Source organism: Pteronotus mesoamericanus, unplaced genomic scaffold, assembly GCF_021234165.1.
Source record: "Pteronotus mesoamericanus isolate MK-2021 breed Mesoamerican mustached bat unplaced genomic scaffold, CSHL_Meso_final contig_221, whole genome shotgun sequence".
NCBI classification, from domain to species: domain Eukaryota; kingdom Metazoa; phylum Chordata; class Mammalia; order Chiroptera; family Mormoopidae; genus Pteronotus; species Pteronotus mesoamericanus.
In genome coordinates this window covers 5615769-5638063 of record NW_026555092.1, presented here as the reverse complement: position 1 = coordinate 5638063, position 22295 = coordinate 5615769, and the positions used below count along the sequence as shown (strand labels likewise).

Genomic DNA, 22295 nt, shown 5'->3' with positions numbered 1-22295 from the left:
GAAGAGTGCTAACAAACTGGATGTGGAAATGAAAGTAATCAAAGGCTTTTTTGCCAAGCAATGGAGTTGTCATTTACTGAGAAAACAATGGGAGAGGCAGGTTTCTAGGAGAAGATGGCACTTTAGTTTGGGCATGTTCAAATTAAACTTTCCAAAAGAGATGTCAAGAAAGCAGCTGAATGCTCTCATCTGGAATCAGGGGAGTCAGTCAGTATGGAGAAATTAATGGTTAAGTTGGAGGCTGCTTCCAGATAAATGGTAGTCTGATTGTTAACAATTTCTTCTTTTTAAAATTTAATCTTTATTATATATTTTCCCATTACCATTCAGTAACAATCTTTCTTTAAAAACATTTTTTAAAAGCTTTATTTATTGAGAGAGAGGGTGAGGGAGGGAAGGAGAAACATCAATGTGTGCCTGCCTCTCACGTGACCCCCACAAGAGACCTGGCCTGCAACTCAGGCATGTGCTCCGACTGAGAATTGAACCTGCAACCCTTTGGTTCGCAGGTCAGTGCTCAATCTGCTGAGTCACACCAGTCAGGGCATGACAATTTATAAGAAAAATAGAGCTCATCCCTTTTGCCAATTATTTCCAAAAGTTTCTAGAGCAGTGATTTTCAACTGGTGTGCTGAAAAAAACTCTAAAATATGTTAATACCTAACTAGTTGGGGCACTGAGCTCTTTTCCCTTAAGACTGTCAAATTAAAAAATGACAACAGCCAACACAATGCCTATCTGGTATGAATGAATAAAAATTACCACCTCCCCCCCCCACCCCCCCACCCCCGACTGGAGTGACTCGGTTGTTTCCCTGCGAAGTGAAGAGCTGCCAATCTGATTCCCAGTCAGGGCACATGCCTGAGTTGCAGGCTGGTCCCAGGTTGGGGCACATGCGAAAGGCAACGGATCAATGTTTCTCTCAACCATAGATGTTTCTCTCCCTCTCTTCCCCTATCTCTAAATAAAATCTTTTTAAAAATTGTACTTATTGTCAGATCGACAAAAAAAAAAAGTATTTTGGTGTGCACAGAATTTTAGTAACTAGTTTGTGTGTGCCGTGAGATCAAAAAGGTAGAAAACAGCAGTTCTAGAGTATCATCAATTTCTTTGGCTAAATAGCCAAACCCAATTTATCGCATGCTTTTAATGCCTAAAATTTTCTCTTGCAGGTGACATGATCTCAGCTTTCTTAAACTTACACTGTGGAAAGTAAAGTGAAAATATGGTGCAGAAATGACAGGGTCCAGGATGACTTATTTTAGGAAAGATAGCACACTAAGAAAGAATTGCAAGAACAGGAACCACACCCCAAAAAGGTCAAGCTTTTAAATAGTTTGAAAATAAAAAGCCTCACAAACGTCTTACCAAGATTTAATGTACATTTATTCTTAACACGTGGAACATATAGTATAAAGATTTCATACTGAATAAATGATATTCATTAAGCCAAAAAAGGAAAAAAGGAGGAATTTACATCAAGTTTTAGCTACATTGTTTGAAATACAAATATGCAGATTTTATCACTGAAAAAATCTCAATTGTGTTTCTTCATCAGGAACTTCAACTGAACCTAGAACTTCTCCACACCTCGATTAGAAAGAAAACAAAACAAAACAAAAACCCAGAAAAAAAAAACTATAAGTTGATTGGCTGCTGAGACAGCAAGGACTTTTTACAGAGACCTGTACAGCATCGCGCCAAGAGGGATGATGTCTGGCAAGAGATTAAATAGCTTTGTCTCGCTTTGTGCAGGTCACCAACTTGTTAACTCGTCATACTATAAAGGGGCAGCTGGGAGGGGGAACCAAACTGTGGGGACCCAAGGGTATGTGCAATGTACAACGTCATATATATACACACGTGGCAGCACAGCGGCTGCAGCTAAAGGTTAAAACCAGTTCTAAGAGGTGATCTCAGGGTTATTCATACAATCAAGGAGGAGAGAAAGAGGTCAGGGTGTTGTAGGTTCACACATGATACTTTGGGGGAAAAGCCTTTTTTTTTTTTTCTCCTCAACATTTAACTAAAAACATTTTTAAAAACTACAGCTTGCTGCTGACCCAGCGTTTTTTTCTCTTATTTCCATGTGAGACATTATTATTACAGTATGTTTACAGTATCAGGTGTACAGTACAGTACATGAAAGGGTCTACACTCTACTGCACAGGCCTCTCCAGTGAACAGGGTATGTCCACAGCTGTGAAATTCTTGGCTCCTGCAAGATTGTGAATGTTACAACAATAAACCACACACAGTTCAGCAGTCACCTTATTTTGTCCTTCAGAGGCTTTTTTTTTGTTTTTTTTTTCTTTTTTTTTTAACCATTAAAAACAGTTATGAAATGTGGCATCCCGTTGATGCAAGGACCGGGAAAGCCATTTTTATTTAATTTTTTTTCCCCAAACTCACTGTAAACAACAGTAACTTTGGTTAAAATAAAAAAGTCTTCTATGTAGGCAGAGCTTTGTCTTTTCAAATAGGGTGAGGTCCTGAGGGGAGTCAGGTGAGGACAAGGAACAAAAAGGTAGAAAGGTGAGGGGGGCTGGGAGGAAAGAGAAATAGGAGAGACTTTTTTCCCAAGGGAGAAGCTGGACAGCACAGGGTAAACTGGATTCTGAGGTGGTTTTGCATAAATAAAGGGCAACAGTCAGTTTCTAAGTTCTCCACACACACACACACACACAGGGAGGGAGATGTCCCACGGCTGTCATGACTGGCCAATCAAAAACAGTACGTCACAAATGACTTGTGAAACCAATGAGTTCATCAATGGTGATACCGAGATGTCCAACAGCCGTGACTCGTACAGCGTGAACTCTGAGTGGTTTTCGTCCACCTTGGCCAGGGCCAGCAGTGCACGGGCAGCCCGCCGCATCATGTCCACACTAGTTGGCTCAAAGGGTGGGTTCTGCATGTGGAGCAGGCTCGCCTGGCTCTGTTGGAACTGTGTGGCAGCAAGGCTGTCCTCCAGGAAACCCAGGAGGTTGCCGATGCTGCCCTTCTGCACTGCGATGGCACGGGCTGCCAGGCTGTCGCCCTGCGCCAGGTTGGCCAGCAGTACCACGGCCATCTCCCGGCAAACCGGGTTCTTTCGGTCACTGAGGAAGCGCACCATGGTGCTATACAACTTCTCCAGGCGGCTGAAGGGGGGCGTGGCAAGGATCAGGTCCACATTGTTGTCCTGGATGCTGAGTTTGCTGAGGGTTTCCAAGACCAGTCTCTGGGGGGAAAGGACGGCATTGGGGCCCAAGGTGGAGAAGGGGTCCTGGGCTTCAGCTGAAGGGCAGACTGCCCAGTGTAGGAGTCCATCCAGGACAGGCAGGCAAATGCTCTCAGGGTATGGGGAGAGGTCCAACTGCCCCGAGATGTTGGCTAGTGTAACCAAGGTATTCTCCCGGAGCATCTCCAAGCAGTCCCACCACCACTCCACTTTGTTGCAGCTCACCCCCTGGTCCTGTTCCTCCTCCTTCTCATAAGTTAGTGGTGCCTGCTTCCGTTCTGGATGCTTGTGATGTAGAAGGATCAGCTTGCCCAGGATTAGCAGCAGCCCTGGGTGTTTGGACATCTCAAAGTCGTTGCCCGGCACAAATGACAGGCTTCGGATAGTATTGGAGACACAGACACAGCGCTTGGCAAGGGAATCCTGCCAGTCCAGAAGGGTACACAGTGGGGTCTCATCTTTACTGTGAGGTTCATCCTCTAGGATCTTGATGTTCCGGTGGCTCTGTGCTGGGCTGATGCCAAATGGAAACTTGCTGCTCTCCTTGGTAGCCTCTGCACTCTTAGCTCCCTCCTCGGTCAATGTGCTAGACCGGGTGGACAACATATCATCCATAGTGGCTGTGATCCGTTTTTCTGGAGGGCCATCAGGTGGGGGGCCCTCTTGTTCTGTTGTCCCTTGTGTACCCTCTGCTGCTGTGACATGTTTCCGGGTAACTGGTAGGCAGGGCACATGAGGCTGGGTAGGCAGCAGCTCTGTCTTGCTCTCAAAGTGGGTCTGGATATGCTCAGTGGTGTCCCCCCCACCAATCCGCCAGTGCAGCAGGCCACTGTCAAACTCCTGCACACGCCCGAGCTTATCTGAGCAGTCCACCACAAATGGGTCATTCTTTTGCACAATCTTTACTGGAAGTTTGTCAAACTTACTAGTAAGTTTCTCCTCACTATTCTCTGAGGTTGCCTTGTCCTTGCCTGAAAAGGCCATCTCCTCATCATTTTCAACTACTTCCTCTTCCTCCTCCTCTAGTTTAGGACCTAGAAGGTCTTCCTCATCCTCCCCCTCTACAGGGGCTGGACTAGATGCCTTGCTGAATCTCCCAGGGTCCAGTAGTGTTCTCTGCCCTGGGTCACCCACCTCATACTCCTTTAAAATGCCAAAGATCTCAATCAGGCAACGTCGGAAATATTCCACAAGGAGCTCTAGCAACCCTGGGAGCTAAAAGAGAAAGAAGAGGAAATAAATTGAGAGAAAAGTGGGCTAAGATAAGAATCTTTGACTTGAGAGGTCTCCAAGGGTCTTCTATGTGATTTTCCCCCTTTCCTTCCAGGTCAGAAATCTGTATCACTGGGAAAGGCAGAGGTGCTTCCTTCCAAAGACTCTCCACAGTGACTCCTTTAATCTCTCCTAAGACCAGCACAAAGTTCTTCCTTCTGCCCAATCAACCTACCTCCACAAGAGCCTGCCTCCAGATGGAAATGCTGACCAACAGCTTGACACCTCACTACCAGTGCCACCATCTCTCAGCCTCCTCTCTTGCAACCAATTTCTGCTTTTCTTTACCAGGTTCAGTTTCCTACCATTGGTCATTGTCAATGTCCCTCTTCGAATACTATATCCCACTGCCAACTGGAGCACAAGGCTAGGCATGGTGAGATGACCCCTCACAACACGAGCTAAGAGAGGAAATACAGTATGGACAGATGTTATCTGCTCTCTCCTCTCCAAGCTCCCCAACATTATAGGAGCCTGGACCTCCATAAATCATGCAACATAATGAGTGGGATGACGCTTTGATTCACCAAACACTAGTCCAAGCTGGTGCTCAGGGACACCCAAATTCCAGCCTGGATCCTGTACAGGCCATTTACCTCTAGAAGAAAACATTAATTTCCAATCAGATCAATTTCTAGTGGAATAGTACAGAAAAAGTAAGGGTTTTAAAATTAGAAAGATCTAGGTTTCAATCCTGGCTTTTCTAGGAGCTAGCTATGTGATTTATCTTTCTAAGCTGTAGTTTTTTCCATCTTTCCAGAAATTCCTAAACTTCACAGTGTTGTTCTGAGGTCTAAATGGAATATATCAAATGCCTAAACTATGAAAATTGCTCAATAAATATCTGTTCCTTTACTTTTTCACGGGAGGCAATATCATGCAATAGACATAAAGTCAGGTTTTAGAATCAGAAAGACTCTGTTAGTACCTGGCTGGTTAGCTCAGTTGGTTAGAGCATTGTCCCAATATGCCAAGGTTGCCGACTGGATCTCCAGTCAGGGCACATGTAAGAATCAACCAATGAATACATAAGTAAGTGAAACAACAAAGTGATGTTTCTCTCTCTGTGTCCCTCCCCCTCATCTCTCAAATCTATAAATAAAAAGAAGGAAAGAAAAAAAGACTCAACCGCTGTGTGAACCTAGGAAAAGCTAAAGACTCTGAGCCTATGGCCACATCTGCCTCAGAAGGCTGTTGTATGACATGAAAGAAAATACGAAAAACCTGGCACAAAGTGAGGGCAAAGTAAACGGTAACAATAACAGTGCCTCCTTAGTCAGCTCCCTGCTAGACAGAAAGGTTGGTAGGCACTAAGGATGATCAAAAGAAAGAATAGGATGGTGCAGCAGAAATTCTTCCCAGTTACTGGGAAAACTCAAGGTGCATGTCATACAGAAAGGGGGTCTGAAGAATCACCTCTGCAAAAACATTATGAAATCTCTTCACCCCCGACCCCTGACCTGACTGCTCACCCCAAGCACTTCCCATTCTGCACCTTAGGAAGATGGGATCAACAAAAATCTCTTCTTTTCAGAGTGGATGAAATAAGAAAGGGAACAAAGAAAGTATTCTGCTCACTGATGAAGACTACAGGTTCATCTTGGTAGTCTAGAAAACATGGTGTCCTCGTTGACACCAACAGAATCTGCATTTCTTACCAATACTGAAGAGTTTCTCTCAAAATCCCTTTGAAGTCAATCCTGACACCTTACACAAATTATTACTGTTCTCAGTATTCTGGGCCCCCGGCCAGTGGTAAAGTGCTGGCATGGAAAATATCAGAGAGAGAACGAGAGTGGGGGACCATGCTGGCTGGGGATAGCTTAAATTCCCTGTGTCACTTAATATCTCAACTTTATTCCCAGGCCCTCCCAACCTTCTCCAGGCACCTGTACTCACCTGACTGAGGTTGAAGGTCATGATGCTATTGTCATCATACAATAGGATGTTGATGGTGTCTAATGCCCATGTGCTCTCTGCCAGTAGCCCAGACTTGAGGGACATCATTACCCGCCATGCCTCTGGAGTTCCTGAAACAAAACTTCCATGTCACCCACCAACCAAGCCCGGGCTGGCAGGAGGTTGTCCCTAGGGATGGCCCATCAGTCAGGCTACTATGAGGATAACAAATGAAGACAGTTCCTGTCTGGGAGATGGCAGACATGTGCCCCTCAAGGCTTGTGGGTCCTCTTAGGACACCACTGTGTACCAATTCCTTTAAGTAAAAGCATGAAATCAGCTGATTTCTGCCTTACACAAATTTCTTTCTTTCTGCTTTAGTTAACACTAGACCAGATTTTACCTCATGCAGATTCAGGATGGAGAGAGAACAATGGACAAGATAGAAAGGGGCACATTACACAACCTAATCAGGGAGATTTCCTTACCAATGTCTTTCATGGTGAGTCGCCTCCTCTGCTTCAACACAGGCTGTGTGGCTTCAACAGAGCCAGGTGGGAAAGTGATGTCCCGCCGGATCATCGGGGGCTGCACAGGGGCAGGTGCTATGTGCGAGGCAGGTACGGGCGGCCCTGCCTTTTGCATCTTCATCCCAGAGTGCAGGAATGGAGACTTGCTAGGAGAGGTGCGGTTCTCCATTGGCCGGGCCAGGGGAGCAGGGCTGGATACCTGAGGAATGTGATTCTGCATGCTTGGTGGGGGCTGGTAGTTGGAAGGAGGGGGCCTTGTCATGGCGGGCACAGGGGCAGAGGGACCATATGGGGGCTGGCGTGTGCCATGGGAAGGCCACGAGCCTTCATGGTTAGCCCTCTGATCCGTATGCAGCATTTCATCTGTTCGGTTCACACCATGATAGGCGGGGCCTTGGGGGGCAGAGCCCGTGCTCTGCCTGTTGGTGTAATTGTAGGTCATGTCATTACGCCCTTGCCACATGGTGCCTTGCTGAGCAACCTCAGCTGATGCCTGTATGGGGCCACCCATCATTTGTGGTGGCATGTTCTGCTGGGCACTGGAGCCAGGGGGTGCTGAGACACGGTCTCGGCTAAACTGGAATGGAAACTGGTTCTGGGGGCCACTTGCTGGTCGGCGCTCAGTAGCAGCGGCGGCAGTGGCAGGATATGCGTTGCCATACTGGTTGTACACATCTTGCTGAGGGGAAGGCTGGGCAGCTTGCTGCTGGCTGGCGGGCTGGGGCTGGGCTGGAGGCAACTGCTGCTGTTGGGGCTGCCCCTGCCCTGTGCTGTACGGCACACTGTACATCTCCCCCTCATGCCGTTTGGCAGTAGGGCCGTATGTGCTATCCATTGGCCGCTTGTAATTCTAAGACAGGGACAAGCAGAGGGGAAGTTAATACTTTGTACTTGAGGACACAAGAACTACAGCTGCCAAGATGGCTACCAGACACTCACTGGGCTTGTTTCTGCTTCTGCCCATCTAGAAGAGACACAGACTCTAAGAGAGCAAAGGAATAATCTTCACAAATTATTTTTCTTTCTTTTAAAAATTTATATATTTTTTATTGTTCAAATACATTGGTCTCCATTTTCTGGCCACCACTTCTCCCTCCTTCCCCCACCTTCCCCCACCCCCACCTTCCACCTTTAATCCTTCCCCACTTTGGCTTTGTCCATGGGTCCTCACAAATTATTTTTCCAAATTATCTCTGAAAGCAAGAGTTATTCTCTCTTCCCCTTTGCCTCTCCCTTACTCTAAGTAAAAGAACAAATAAAAGTTCAAAAATCAAAATAAAAGGCCTGTTTCTAGCTCTTTCGGAGAACTAGGAACTAAACTGGATTCCAAATAGAGTAGAGATTGAGGATGTGGCTCTTTAAGCAGAATTGGCTATTTGGGTGGGAAGTTCTTAAGACTTTCTACCTCAGATTTCTTACTGGCTCCGTGGGTCAGTCCACCCTGATACCCTCCTCACCTGCTGCTGCTGCTGATACATTGTGGTCTGCTGGCTGGGGAAGGGGCTGCTGGAAGGGGTGCCTTGAGTGAACTGATTGCCATAGGAATCATGTCTGCAAGGAGGGAGAAAAACAAGAGGATCAGGGTGGGAAGTGGCAAATCTCAAGGCACAGTGGCACTGAGATCAGGCTTCACTCACCGTTGCTGCTGTTGCTGCTGCTGTGGGGGGTAGCGGCTAGGAGAATACATCCCCGAGTCTGGGTTGGAAGGCATGAGATTCGGCTGTGGGGCTCCAGTGCCCATGTTTCCCTCGGGTCCTATTCCAGGCTCCGTCCTAAACAAAATAGGAGAAGCATATGAGTCCACTGTAGCTGTGGGGTTCTCGGGTGGGACAGGAGTGGGGGCTGTACTTACCTTACTCTGTCATAAGGACCTCCATAAGGATAGTGCTGTCGTGGTCCCATTGCCACATTTGCCAGCCCAGGGCCGGCAGCTCGGCTGTAGGGGTCCCCCATCCCGCCGTTGGGGCCCTGCCCTGAGGACATGAAGGGATCACTCCCTGGAGCTGAGTGTAGAAAGGCAGGCAGTGAGCAAACTAGCAGATGAGCAAGCCTAGCGATCTACCCCTTGCTAGCCCCAAAGACCCATGCCTTCTTTAGAGCTCTAGTTTGTTCCTTTTGTTTTCCTGATAGGGTTAAAACAGAGACCTAAAGAGGCCCCAGTCAACAAAGAACATGTATTTGTTAAGGGGTAATAAGGTGAGACCAGGGAGAGGAAGACAAGAAAGAAGGCAGGGTTGAAAACGGGTGGTTAGGTTTGAAAATGCCCATCTCAGAAGATGGCTTGACAAGAGCCCTGATTCACTCTCAAGCTATCAACCCACTTCCCTTGCTCTGTCCTCAAAGGTACAAGGCCAACAGCAAACTGGTCACCTTTCCTCATGCTGCCATAAGGATCCTTATTTGGCTCGTAGGACATGCGCCCCATCATGTCAGAGGTATTCATACTGGGCTGGTACCCAGGGTTTGGAGTCATGGAATTCCGTTTCTGGAATGTGGGGTCACTTCCATCAGGAAAAGCATCCTGGATCCCGACTGAATTGCTCCTGCTCCAGAGCAAGGAAAGTAAATTAAATCCCAAATAAAGCAATGCCTCTGATGACACAGAACACATGGGAGTCACTAGCTGGGCAGCCAGAGCAGGGACCACATCAGGCTGCACAGGAGCTCTTGCACTTCTGCCCAGGGTCCCCTGAACTACCTGCCCCTGCTTGTGGTCTTACCTCATGCCTGGCAAGGGGGGGATCTGACTGTGTGGTGTGGATGCTGGAGTTGGCGGCTTCAAGTCTCCCCCTTCTGCCATCGAACTGCTGGTTGACTGAGGTGTCTGTGGCCCCTGCATAGACCCTGATCCAGCTGTGGACAGAGATGCAGGGTGAGCAGGAAAGTGTTTCATTCTCATAGAGAACCATGCCCTGGGATCTCTTCAGAAAAGATTGTTATAAGGTTAAAGCTAGGGTTCTTTAAAGACTAAATCACCTTCTCTCCAGGAAATCTCATCAAGGCCAGATCATAAAAAAGGGAACTTGAGGGCTCAATGGTGGTTCTTGCCATTTCACATTGGGAGAATGGGAATAGTATTGCAACGCCATCACCATGCTGTTGATTCCTCGAGTCTCCAACTCCTGACTATTTTACTACCCCCCACACCCCAGGACCCTGCTAACCATGTAATGCTGGTGTACTAGCTCCCATTCAAAGCCCCTGGAATCACGAGTATAAAGGCCCCAAACCAGCCGTGTACATTAGGAACACAGGAGTTCCTATTCTCAAACATCTAGTAGTGTCGCCATTCAGGTTCAAATGTTCCTCTAAGTTGATGAGCACAGCATTACCAATAATTAATGTTTCCATTGGTTATCATCCCCAGAAGCAAATATCCTACTGCTTGGGCCTCCCTGGCAGATGAGTTATCATCTCAGGTATTCATTACACCCCCAGAGGTCAACACCAGAGCACATGTGTTTCCACCGACCTTCTAGGAGCCCTGGCCTTCCTGTACTTGCCCAGGCACCAGCCTCTTCTCAGAAAGTAGGGTGGGCAGAGACACTCCCAATAGAGTTCCACTCATATCCCTTCCCTGCTTCCTCCTTCCCATTCAGTACCATCTCAGTTCCCTAGGGAATTCAGGGCTCTAATATGAGCTGCGTTCTGAGGTGCTGACATCAGTGGGCCAAAGCTCCCAGATGATCTCACTGATGTTTGTCAGATTTTCCCACTCCTCTGATGTCCTTCCTACTCACTAGTTTACAAACATTTGGCAAGATGCCAGGTGCACAATGAAAATTAAAACTTAAAGGCTGTTGCAGACTACTTCTGAAGGGAGTTGCCACTGCCTGCCCTTTAGTCTGCCAACCTGTATGCCCTGTGATAAGGAAAAGCATGCATGCCTGGGGGCTAGTGTCAGTGAACAATGAGCCTGGACCCTTGACTACTACTCTTGAAAGGTGATCCTTGGTAGGGCTCACCCAATCCCTACCTGGAGAGGGAGGCTGGATTTTGGGCTGGGACTTCTTGGAATCAGCAGCTGCGAAGATGTCTGGGGGAGGGTCTTCTCCCCGTTCAATCTTGCACTCAAAGGCATAGAGACACTGGATGTACTGTTTTTTCAAGGAGCTGGCAGCACTGCTTGAAGTGCCGACATTGAGGTTGGTCGCAAGTTCCCGCCATTTTTTGTTCTTGTTGACCTGCACAACCAACCAGAGGAGTCAGGGTACATCTTCCTGCCCACAAGTCCCAACCCCCATCAGACTACCAGATACCAATCTCTTGTGGAATCACAATTATCAGTTAACCACAAAAGTTAACCCGGCTTGGTGGACAGTCCACAATAAACATTAAATTCGTGGCTGGCTTTCCTCTACCTTTGGCAGGCTCTATCCACAGACAACAATTAGACAAGGCAAATATAATAGGGCAAACTTCATATCACTGTTAAGAGAGAGCGGGATTATGAAGATATGGTCTTTACACATGTGCACAGCTGAAATATTATGTGCAAATCATCATTAGATCCAACTCCTATTTTAAATGCACCAATAAAAATTAACATTTTATAAAATAGACATGTGTGGTAGTAACAATTACTCTGCTTGACTTGCTTTGTCAAACTGGTGGTTTTCACATCTGATTTTTTTTTCCCCCCCAGTGTGGGGCCACTTGCAAATTTGACATTCTGTGCCACTATTTTCCTAAACCTCAATGACATATAACTACAAACCTCTTTCCCTCACCAGCCACTGTCCTGACTGCCCAGATGCACCAAGCCCTGTGACTTCTTCTGTACCTTCCTAGAAGGCAACCTGCAGTCTTGCCTCCTTTCCTCAGCCTCAGGACACAGGATTCCCAATTCCTAGGGTTATTCTTTCTGCTTTAGTCAGGCCGGTCTCCTCCATGAATTCTTATGCTTATTCACCCACCACGTGGCAAGCCTACTGCGCTCTCAAGGGCTGGGAACACTGGCTTTCCAGTCCCAATTGACAAAGGAAACTCAGTATGTTGTGATACCCATTAATCTGGTACCTATGATACCAGAGAGAAGAGTGACAAGAAAGCAAAGAAAAGAACTAAACAGAGTAATGGTGACCAGGAAAACTTCCTAGAGCAGGTAACATCTGCGCTGAGTCTTGAAGGTTAGAGATGGTGTTGGCTTGGTACATTCCAGACTCTCTCCCATCTCCAGGCCATCTGGGCCAGTCAATTGGAACAGCCCCTCCCCCCTACCTAAACCCTACTAATCCTTTAGAAAAGCTCAGGACTCATCTTTTGCCTTCCTGGAGGCCTCACAAACAGCTTATAACAGCAATCTTTTCCCTCTGAATTGCCTTTAAAGTTCAGTTATATCATACCATCTAAAAGGTTGGCATCCTTTTGCAAACTAAGACAGGCCCAGGCTTTGAGATTCCCTCCTGCACCTTATCTTAAGTTCAGATGCCCACTCAGTTAAAACTATGCTCCTTTGCCCTACAACCAGTAGAGGCCTGTGTGTGAGATCTAGTACCAGGGAGAACGACAAGAATAAGTCCAGGGTCACCTCAGAAGCCTCTGTGGCTTCGCTTCCCACGCCACTTATGTGGCAGTGTGCACGTGTCCTGTTTTGTTTTGTTTTCCTTTGTGGGGGAGGGAAATAAAGCCTGAAGGGAGAAGGAATTCGTAACTGACTGTTGGTTGGCTTCATTCCAATCACTTTCTTTTCTGCTGGTGACAGCTGTTTTCCTCTTCTGATTTAGAAGGTTTGGAATACATCCCTCCCAGCCACACCTCCCCTGAGTTCAGCCACGAACTCAGAACCAACAGCAGTCTCCTGGCTAATGAGTACAGAACATACATAAAGGAAAGTGTTCAAGTCACAGTGTGCTGTCTTGTCAGGGTTGCCTCACCTGTTTGCCTCCTGGGCTAAGTGCAAAACAAGGCTGTACAGTGTTAGGGCAGAGGCTCAGGGTGGTGTTCAGTTCAGAGATTTCAGAGGTGAATTCATTCACTTCAGTCTTCCGCACAGAAGAACAAAACACTATTTTCCACCTACTTCTCCCTTCACAAACAATTTCTACTAAACAGCTCCTGAAATCCCATCTTTATTGGGAAGTTTCTTAGAAAGGGACAGCAACTACTTTGGCTGCCCCTATACCATCTTGCAGACCAATTTATGTAGTAGGAATCTTGCTGAAAGCTTTATTATTTCTAGCCTTAGATGGTCTAGCAAGGTACACTGTCCCTACTTGACAAATAAGAAATATTAGAGCTCAGAGTGGTTATAAACCTTTATTAAGGTCATATAATAAAGTGGTTAAGACAGGATTCCAAACCAAGTAATTTCTCCAAATCTTGCCCTGTCTCCTAGGTCAGACTGCCTCCCATGGAATCAGAATGCCTACAGATTTTTTTTCTATCTTTGCAACCCCATGGGATCCTAGACATATGGTAAACATAATGCTAATACTTCGTCCTAGCCAGGGAAGTCTCAGCCTTCCGGGAACCTGTGCTCTCAGGTCCATCAGTACGTGACTCAAAGAAGAGAGGGTAATATCCCTGGGAGCTGCATGACACCAGGTGAAGCCACTGAGTGCCCTGAGAGAGGCTTGTTGAAACCACAGTGCCAGGCACTCACCTGAGTCAATCCACCAATCTCCTTCACAGACACATAGAGGCGATAGAGGTCCAGAGGTTTCCTACCCACAGCAGGCAGATTTGTCATGCCCATGGCCTTCTCCTCAGTGAAGGCCAGATAACGGTCCACCCACATCTTCCTCTCAGGCTCACCACCCAGTTCATACAACTTGGTGATCTTCTCATTGGTTGTAGTAGAAGAACTGGATTTCTGGAAGGAGCAAGTAAAGATTCTAAGGAACTGGTTAGGTTCAAAGCCTATGCTAAGGGTCTTAGAAGTCCCTTAATTAGAACAAGAATAAAGCTTCTTATTCTGGGGTGGTTACTAACACCTGCCCTGCCTTCATAAGGTTGAAAGGCCAAAAGGGAGCTAGACCTTCTTTCTGTAAAGGAAGAAAAATGCTATATATTATACATTGCGTGCTATGTTAGATGCCTTTACATATGAGGCATTATAAATTATCCTCCTCTTATATGATACAGAAGCAGGCACAAGGAGGCCATGCCTAAAATCTCCCAGCTTTCAAGTAGCAGGGGTGAGTGCCAGCTCTTTGTCCACCTGACATCAATGTCACTACCGCTCTCACACTACTTACCCAGGAGCCTGGACATATTTTTATAGATGGTTTCAGAGAACAAGAAACTCAAAACATGATCTTGAGACAATGGGATGGACTAAAACGAAAAGAAACTCTACCTCCTCTCAAGAAAGAGTCTTCTTTAAACTGCTTAGAAGGCTTTGGACAGTATCCTACCCAAGAGAGAAGAATGACTAAAAGGGTCTGGGAGCCAGAAGTGAAGGTCCATACAAGGTGGTAGCTATGATTTTTTATTTTCCTTACTTTATTATATAGGGAAAATGAGATATGACAAAGGGCAGAAATATTTCAAATGACTCAAACACTGAACAAGTCCCCAGTTTGCCATATGGGCCAACAGAGAGGACACTTAGGACCAACCTATAGGGAGCCAAGGACTAAAACTCCACCTGCCTCATCTCCCCATTATAAAACATAGGACACCAACCATTCCTGCTGCTCTTAGTATGGTCCAAGGAGAGAAGAGCAACTACTTGCCAATGGCACATACCATCTCTCAATGTACAAGGACAGGGGACAGTTTCACAGAGAATTCAGCACTGCAGGTCTGACATTTCCTCTACAACAGACAGTTGTGAGAAGACTGTTTTACATCAGGACCCCTTAGACTAACTAAACCTAATTCAATGAGCTCTTATCATGGGACCCTTCATGATAACAAAAGGAAACAACAACCTTTTTCTGAGATAATCTAGTTGGTGTCATAAAAATAGTGTCTAGTCACCCTCTTCTTTTTCCTTCCTAACACTGGAAAGGATGGGACAAAAAGTTGTGGAATCAAGATGTAAGTCATTACTTTGGATTTGGATTCCGTCTTGGGTGTCCCATCAGCCTTGTTGTTCATTTTGGTGGCTGGAGTTAACTTGACATCCCCAAGGCCCATCATCTCTGGGCTGGCTGCCATCCCTATAAAAGAGGGAAAAAAATTCTTAAGTTTAATAGGTTTGTGACATGATCACTCTGGAAGAAATCCCTGGGGTAAGCGATGACTAGAACTTACCTGCTGAATTGTTGGCCATGGTTCCACCCATGGGATATGGGGGTCCCTGAGGGTTGATCATGCCAGCCATACTATTAATCCCTTGTCCATAGGGAGGTCCAGTTCCCATTATGCCCCCTTGATTCATATTGGGATAGCCTGGTGGCCTGAGAAAGGAAATGGAGAGAGAGAGAGGACAGTTAGAGACATTGAGTTTTCAGATTTGGACTTGAGCTACATAGTGTTGTAAGAGCTAAGATCATCTAGTTAGGCTTATAAGGAAAAGGTGTTTGGGACCCCCAAACCACAATCATGCACTACCTGACCCAGATATTTTTATCTTCTGCCTCCCATAAAAGGTTTTAAGAGGATTCAAGCCCCAAATGGGAAACCACAGTTAACTGGAAAGGAAAACACTCCTTGAGGAATGAAGGTCTATCCTGTCTCTTAAGTACTCCCAGCCACTAAGGCACCTGCAAAGTCAAGTATGTTTCCATTTAAGAGCCCTCTCTATGCCAAAAGGACCTATATTGCTCAATTAATTGTACCACTCTTTGTTACATCAAACCCCAACCAAATAGGAGCCCTCAACAGCAAAGCACCTGGAAGTGGCATGGGAGGCTTTGCTTTTGCATTTTTTCTTGATGGGCTTACTATAAACTTTGTGCTTTCATTATTCTGAAGTACTAACCAAATCTATCTATTTACAGTTACAGTCAATCACCCTATTCTACCTTGGTTCATCAACAGCCCAGTAAGATCAGTCACTTTAGGAACTGTAGGCACTAACAATGTAGTACAAGGACAGAGCCTTCAAAAACAGAGAAATCATATTCACTGAAGTCCATGGCCAAGGAAGAAGAGATGAATCTTCAAATCATTAAACCCAATCACATGTGTCTTCTTCACTTTAGCTCCAGAGTCAAATGCACAGGACCACATAGAACAATAGAAGAATTTGCAAACCACAACCCTACCATTCTTTATTTCTCGCACCACAGATCCAAGTCAAGTGTATCATTAAAAATCCTTTCGGAAACTAAGAAACTGGATGACATAAGAAATGAAGAAACACTGAAGACTTATTTTTACTAATTAAAATAACCTGCGTTTTATAAAGTTCTTTACATATGATATCTGGTCACGTGAAATTTGATACCAATCTAGGATGCTTAAGAATCAGAACTTTTGCCCTGACCGGTGTGGCTCAGTTGGTTGGGTGTTGTCCCGCAGGTTTGATTCCCAGCCAGGGCACATGCCTGGGTTGCAGGCCCAGTTCCCCATGAGGGCATGTGTGAGAGGCAAATGATTGATGTTTTTCTCCCTCTCTTTCTCCCTCCCTGTCTCTCTATCTAGGAAGAACTAAATAAAATCTTTAAAAAAAAAATTTGGTATTTACTATTAAAAAAAAGAATCAGAACTCTTGTATTTTTTACTATAAGAAAACCTAGTTTTTAAAGAGCTCTTAATAAAATGCTTATTTATCAAGATGATATGGTTTAGGTTCAGAAGTATCTCAATGACTTGAATGACTCAACAATTTCCTTGCACTAATAACACCCTCTTTACTTCCCAGGCCTTACCTATTTTGGATAGAGTTGGCAGCAACATGCATGGCGACAGCAGTTTCTTGAGTTTTCCGGTTCATGCCCCCTGGTGGGGGACACATCCCTGACCCAACCTGAGGTGGCATATTGGCCATGTTAGGGCCATATGGCCGGTTGCCCATGGAGGCATGACTCATTCTCCCTGGAGGGAGTGTGCCATAAGGTGGGATGCCAGGCTGGCCATGCATCTGACCTCCAGCACCCATAGGGTTCATGCTTCCAGCCATGCCTGCACTAGGGTAATTAGCGTTGGGCAAGGCATTATAGTTTGGCTGCCTGGGGTAGCCTCCTGAGAGAGGAAGAAGGAAAGAAGACAGAGACTTAGTTAGTGATTCATTAGCAACTCACTAATATTGCTCAAACTCTAAAACTCCAAAGATGATAAACAAAGGGAATCATTAGAGATTTGGTCTGGAAAGAGACCAACTTCATGGTAGCCTTTACCCCATTTAAAAAAAAAAAAAAAAGTAAAGGGGAGGGTAAAAGCATATAAAGACAGGCCTCAGTTGTCCCCCGATCTTAAAGACAGCACAGAGCAAGACTGGCTGGCAGGCAAAGCTGGCTTTGTTCCTATCCAGGCTCAACAATTCCCAGAATTCTTTCCTTTCTACATTCTCACCTTCTGTCCCATGCTGTATGAGAAATATTCAGCTTTAGTTCATCTAGGGCTAATTTTGAAGAAAAACCATTTCTATTGGGACTAATTTACTAAAAACAAGTATAATAACCAGTAAGTACCATTTATTAAGTGCCTGTGCTCAGTCTTGAGCTAAACACTTTATATCCCCATTGTATAGATGAAACAGAGGCTCAGAGATATTCAAGAACTTTCCCACGGTGACAGTCCTTCCTCTCCTACTTTAGGGACTGATCTTGGTGAATTAAAGGCAAACATCAGTCCTACTTTTATACCCCAGAGAGCAGCGTATCAAGTAACTATGTTTTTGGTCTCATCTCTATGCATTCCTGAATATATACTTACCCTGTGGGCCATACTGACTCCCCTGGGGACCATAGCTCCCCATGGAGTTCTGCTGGTAGGAGCCCATGCCTGTGTGCATCTGTCCTCCAGAAGGCTGACGTGGAGATAAGGCCGAGCCGGGCTGGGGGGAACTGTACTGGGGCATCTGGGGGTTCCTCTGCATGTAACCTATTTGTGGGTAGTGCCCATATAGTTATTACCATGGTACGATGGGAAGAAACGTTCTCCCTTATCCTAGGACTTCACCGTCTATATTTTCTTTAGCAACTTAAATTGAACAAGTCTCTATCTTCCTTGTTATATAATTGAACACCATTTCAGGAATCCTTCAAAGTGACATAGCTATTAACCAGATCATGCCAACTCTTTCTACTAAATGGTGGTTTGAAAAGACAAACAGCAATTACAGAAAAATAAAATGGAGCAGGATTTAAAGAGTAAAGATTCAATGCTGAGTTTTAGCAGTTGCTGACCAAACTGGACACAATATATGTGGGGAGAATCCATCAAAAACACAAATACTGAGAGACAAAGAATGACTATGGGCAAGCACAGGCTTGGAGCCACAACATGGCTAAGCCCACTCTTAACTTCACAATTGTAACTGGGATTTGTCCTAAGCGTCACGGTCATACAGTTCTTCAAAAGCTATTGCACCAGATAATGAAGTGTCAGCCTTAGGCCTCCAGCCCTCCCTCAAAGCCCAGGCTCTTACCTCGATCTTGGGCAATGCTCGATGGGTTCATGGAAGGATGTATGATGCTGTCCGACTGGCCACTGGGTGGCCGAGGTGGCATCTGATTGCCTGCTCCAGACAGAGAAAGTAAGCCAATCACGGCTAAGCCTGGAAATTCTAGCTAGGAGGTCAATTCAGAGCTGAAAATGGCTCCTGGGAAGACCACGCACCTCCCAGGATCACATATAGCGTGTTCCAACCAAGGGGCTCCCATCTCCCTTCTTCAAATGCTAAAGGGAAACTTTGCAGATAGGACCAGAGACGCTTTCTCTGCCGGTGGATGGCTGGGGCTCCATGATATTGTTGGAAGCCAGTCCCCGTTCCCTCTCCCCGAAACCCAGCACTTGAGGGTACCTGGGACTGCAGCAGGCGAGAGTGGTCCTGAGCGAGACTGAGCAACACTGGCGGGAGAACCAACAGGGGACGGGGAGGGGCCTCGGATGCCAGGCAGGTGAGGGGAAGTATGAGGAGAGAAGGGAGACTGAGCTGGATTACTCTGTTCTCCTTGGCTGCTGGAAATCCCTGATGTGCTCACTCCAGGGCTCAGAGCTCCTTCTGTCCCCATGGGGAGATCGTCTATTGAACCAGACAGATCCTGAAACATATCACACAAAGACATGGATTAGCAATATTAGGCAGAGATACTCCTTTCAACAATCCTACTAAATGATTAACATTTTCCTTAAATAACCAAGGGCAGGCAAGCACACTGCACACATTATGTTGTCATAATACTACAGTTTACATATGGCAAGCTCTCTATTAAGGGCCATATAGTCTCCAACTACAGCTACTCTTCTCTGCCACCGTAGTGCAAAAGCAATCACAGATAATATATATAAAGTTTTATTGGAGTATAGTCCGATGCATTTGATTATTTATAAAAACAAGTAACTGGCCCACACACAATCTGTAGTTTGCTGACCTCTGGTCTAGCCACCAGAATTAGATCTAGTACTTTTATCTTCTTTACAAGCCTCAACTTCCACTGTCATGAGAGAGCAGCATTTCAGTGAGCACTTAGTTCTTTTCCACTAAGGAACCTTTATAAAACACTGGCAGGAAAAGTACCCAGGAGCCACAAAAGTATGTGAACAAGGTAGGCAATAATCACAGATTCCCTTTTCATCAGATTATTATAAACTACAATTAACCAAGGACTCACTTTCCCCAAGATACCATATTTTAAAATATAAGGGGTACGAGGTGGAAAAGGGATACACTGCACAGGAAAGAGAGGGCCTGGGGCTATATTCCTAACACCTGGCCTATAATAGGGATGAACAAACCTTTATCGATGAAACAAATTCAGTTTTTTCCCTAGTTCTAAGTTATTCAATGAGGACCTGATGTTTATTTGAGGGCACTGCTTGTCTTGAAATAATCAGTAAGAGTTTACTCTGGGTCAATAAACTCCAAGATTAGCAATCAGGAGCTCAATATGAAAAATACTGACCCCAGGAAACGCACCCCCAACTCTACCCTCTGTCCCATGTTCATTCTCTAGCAATACCACTGGCTCAAGACCACACATTAATTTCACACTAAAAACTAACTGTACCTTGAAGAAAGGATGAGAGCTTTGGGTATGGGCTCAGGTCTGGGTTAAGAGTTATCTTAAATAAGAGACACATGTGAAGAGGAAGGACATCCAAAGTGGCCTAATTTGAGTCTATTCCTACAACAAACTCCCCTTGGCAATATCAGTTCCAGGTGACTCTGACAATAACACTGGATGGAGGTCAGAGGGCACCTTTAGGCTCTCCCCCAAGTATCCAGGTTGGCTGGACCTTCTATAAACCAGCTGATTACTCCACTACGGTAGAAGTGTTTCTGCTGAGGTCTATGGAAACAAAGCTTGCCCTGAAGACAAGGTGTGCATGTGTGTCCATGTCCAGTTCTCACTGTTGGCTAAGAATTAAAAAAATGCTGTAAGTCTCAGCATGGAATGGAGCTCCAGAAGTCCTCCTCCACGTAACATCAAAGAGCCTTGTCCCCTCAACGGGCTAAAGTACCTGGAGCTGTAAAGAACCCTGGGTTCATCCCAAGAGAGGAGGATTCCATCTCTGTGCTGAGGGCTAAGCTATCTCAGCCAAGGGAAAACTCAGAGGCAGCAAGACGATGAGAGGAGCCAACCATGTATGTCAGAAAAGGCCCCAAAAGCCACCTGTTAATATCTGGTCTATAACAGAAACCACAGCCCAATGCTCTGTTTTAGGGTCCAGTAGGTTCTCTCAGCATTCCTTCCTACAGTCTCCATTCCTTATCAAACCACCAGCTTCCACTAATAAAAGCTACTTGCTAAAATGAAAAAGAAATCAGCATTATTTCTTTAAAGGTTTTATTTATTTTTATAGAGGGGTAAGAGAGGGAATAAGGAAGGGAGAGAAACATCAATGTGAGAGAGAAATATCAATCGCTTGCCTCTCGAATGTGCTCCACCAGTGGCTGAACCCACAACCCAGGCATGGGCCCAACCGAGCCACACCAGTCAGGGCAACAAATCAGTGTATTTTGGAACACAGTAGGCAACAAAGGGTCCATCCATAAGACAAGAACTTGGCTCTAAATGGCTTTAAAAAATTAAGTGTCCTGAACATTTGTCTTAAGTAGAACATGAACATTCTCATAAAAAACAGAGAGTATAGGTAGAGCCAAAGTCCCCTTTTGCTCTTCTGATGCCTTCAACAGAAGAACAGAAGAACCCTGTTCAATCTGGTATCATTGGACTCCTTCTGAGGGACTGAGGAGGGAAAAGAAGAAAAAAACCCAACCACAACCCACCAACCACTGCTCCAGAGTCAGGGCAGGGCCTGCGAATGTTCCTTCAGCCACACTTCTGTGAAAAACCATGCTCTCCGTAGATCCACAGGTGAATGTCTTAGTTCAACTGAGGGAATCCCAGGAGCCTGAAGAAAACCCCTGAGAGTGGGATCTTGGTACCCTGGAAGCATCTGTGGTGACAAGGTGGTGGCTTCCTTCACAGAGGACTCTGAGGAAAACTGTCAGTTTTGGGAAAGTGCCCTGAGATCCTTGGAGAAAAAGTGCTAAATAAAGCACTGCCAACAGCAGCCACAAGTGGGCTGGGATGCCTAGGCACGAATAACTGTTGGGAAGGCAGCAGCATTAACATTATCTCTCTGATTTGATTGATTTGAGGCCAATCTCTCAAACTGTGATATTCATCAGATGGCAACTGGTCAGCATAGGGGCAGTTGATTCAAAGAAGTCCTGGCTGGTGTGGCTCAGTGGATTGAGTGTTGGCCTGCAAACCAAAAGGTTGCCGGTTCAATTCCTAGTCAGGACATGTGCCTGGGTTGCAAGCCACATCGCCAGGTGGGGGCATGCAAGAGGCAACCGGTCAATGTACCTTTCACACATTGATGTTTCCCTCTCTTCCCATCTCTCTAAAAATAAATAAAATCTTTTTTAAAAATTTTAAAAAATAGAACCTGAATGTTGACACAGGAAGGGACAGATAATTTACGTCAATATCAACAATAACTATCATTTGAGCATCTATGATGTGCCAGGCCCTTTATGGAGTTACTTGATTTTCTACATTTTTTGGAAGTACATAATTCTACCATTAACATGTTGAAGATGAGTAAGCTCATGCTCAGAGAGATTGGGCTACATGCCCAAGTCATCCAGCAAGTAAAAACGGCAGAAACTAGATTTTGATCCCAAGTCTGCTGAACCCCAGAGCCTATGTTCCTTGTCTCTCCATTATGCTGATACTATATGTACTGAGGATAATGCACCACACCCACGAACTGGGAGACCAAGGCTAAGCTCTTGGTACTTATCAGTTGTGACCTTGGACAAGTTGGCAACAAACCCAGCTTTGGTTTCCTCACTTATA

The 22295-nt window shown here is 45.6% G+C and overlaps 1 protein-coding gene across 2 annotated transcripts in view; it reads right to left on the bottom strand.

The window, feature by feature from the left end:
- Window positions 1-1400: 1400 nt before the first annotated feature.
- The window catches only part of ARID1A (AT-rich interaction domain 1A), a 68288-nt gene continuing 47393 nt past the window's right edge, over window positions 1401-22295 (bottom strand). The window contains exons 5-20 of one of the 2 annotated variants that reach the window (XM_054571790.1): window positions 18785-19025; window positions 18410-18499; window positions 17695-17862; window positions 16689-17001; window positions 15127-15272; window positions 14923-15032; window positions 13529-13738; window positions 10901-11108; window positions 9645-9777; window positions 9295-9470; window positions 8777-8927; window positions 8562-8696; window positions 8382-8475; window positions 6883-7774; window positions 6395-6525; window positions 1401-4438 (exon numbers count right to left, since the gene is read on the bottom strand). In XM_054571790.1, coding sequence (XP_054427765.1) covers window positions 2711-4438; window positions 6395-6525; window positions 6883-7774; window positions 8382-8475; window positions 8562-8696; window positions 8777-8927; window positions 9295-9470; window positions 9645-9777; window positions 10901-11108; window positions 13529-13738; window positions 14923-15032; window positions 15127-15272; window positions 16689-17001; window positions 17695-17862; window positions 18410-18499; window positions 18785-19025 — 4926 coding nt within the window. In that variant the 3' untranslated portion in view covers window positions 1401-2710. The remainder of the gene's footprint in view (window positions 4439-6394; window positions 6526-6882; window positions 7775-8381; window positions 8476-8561; window positions 8697-8776; window positions 8928-9294; window positions 9471-9644; window positions 9778-10900; window positions 11109-13528; window positions 13739-14922; window positions 15033-15126; window positions 15273-16688; window positions 17002-17694; window positions 17863-18409; window positions 18500-18784; window positions 19026-22295) is intronic. The other variant, XM_054571791.1, reaches the window with a different exon arrangement.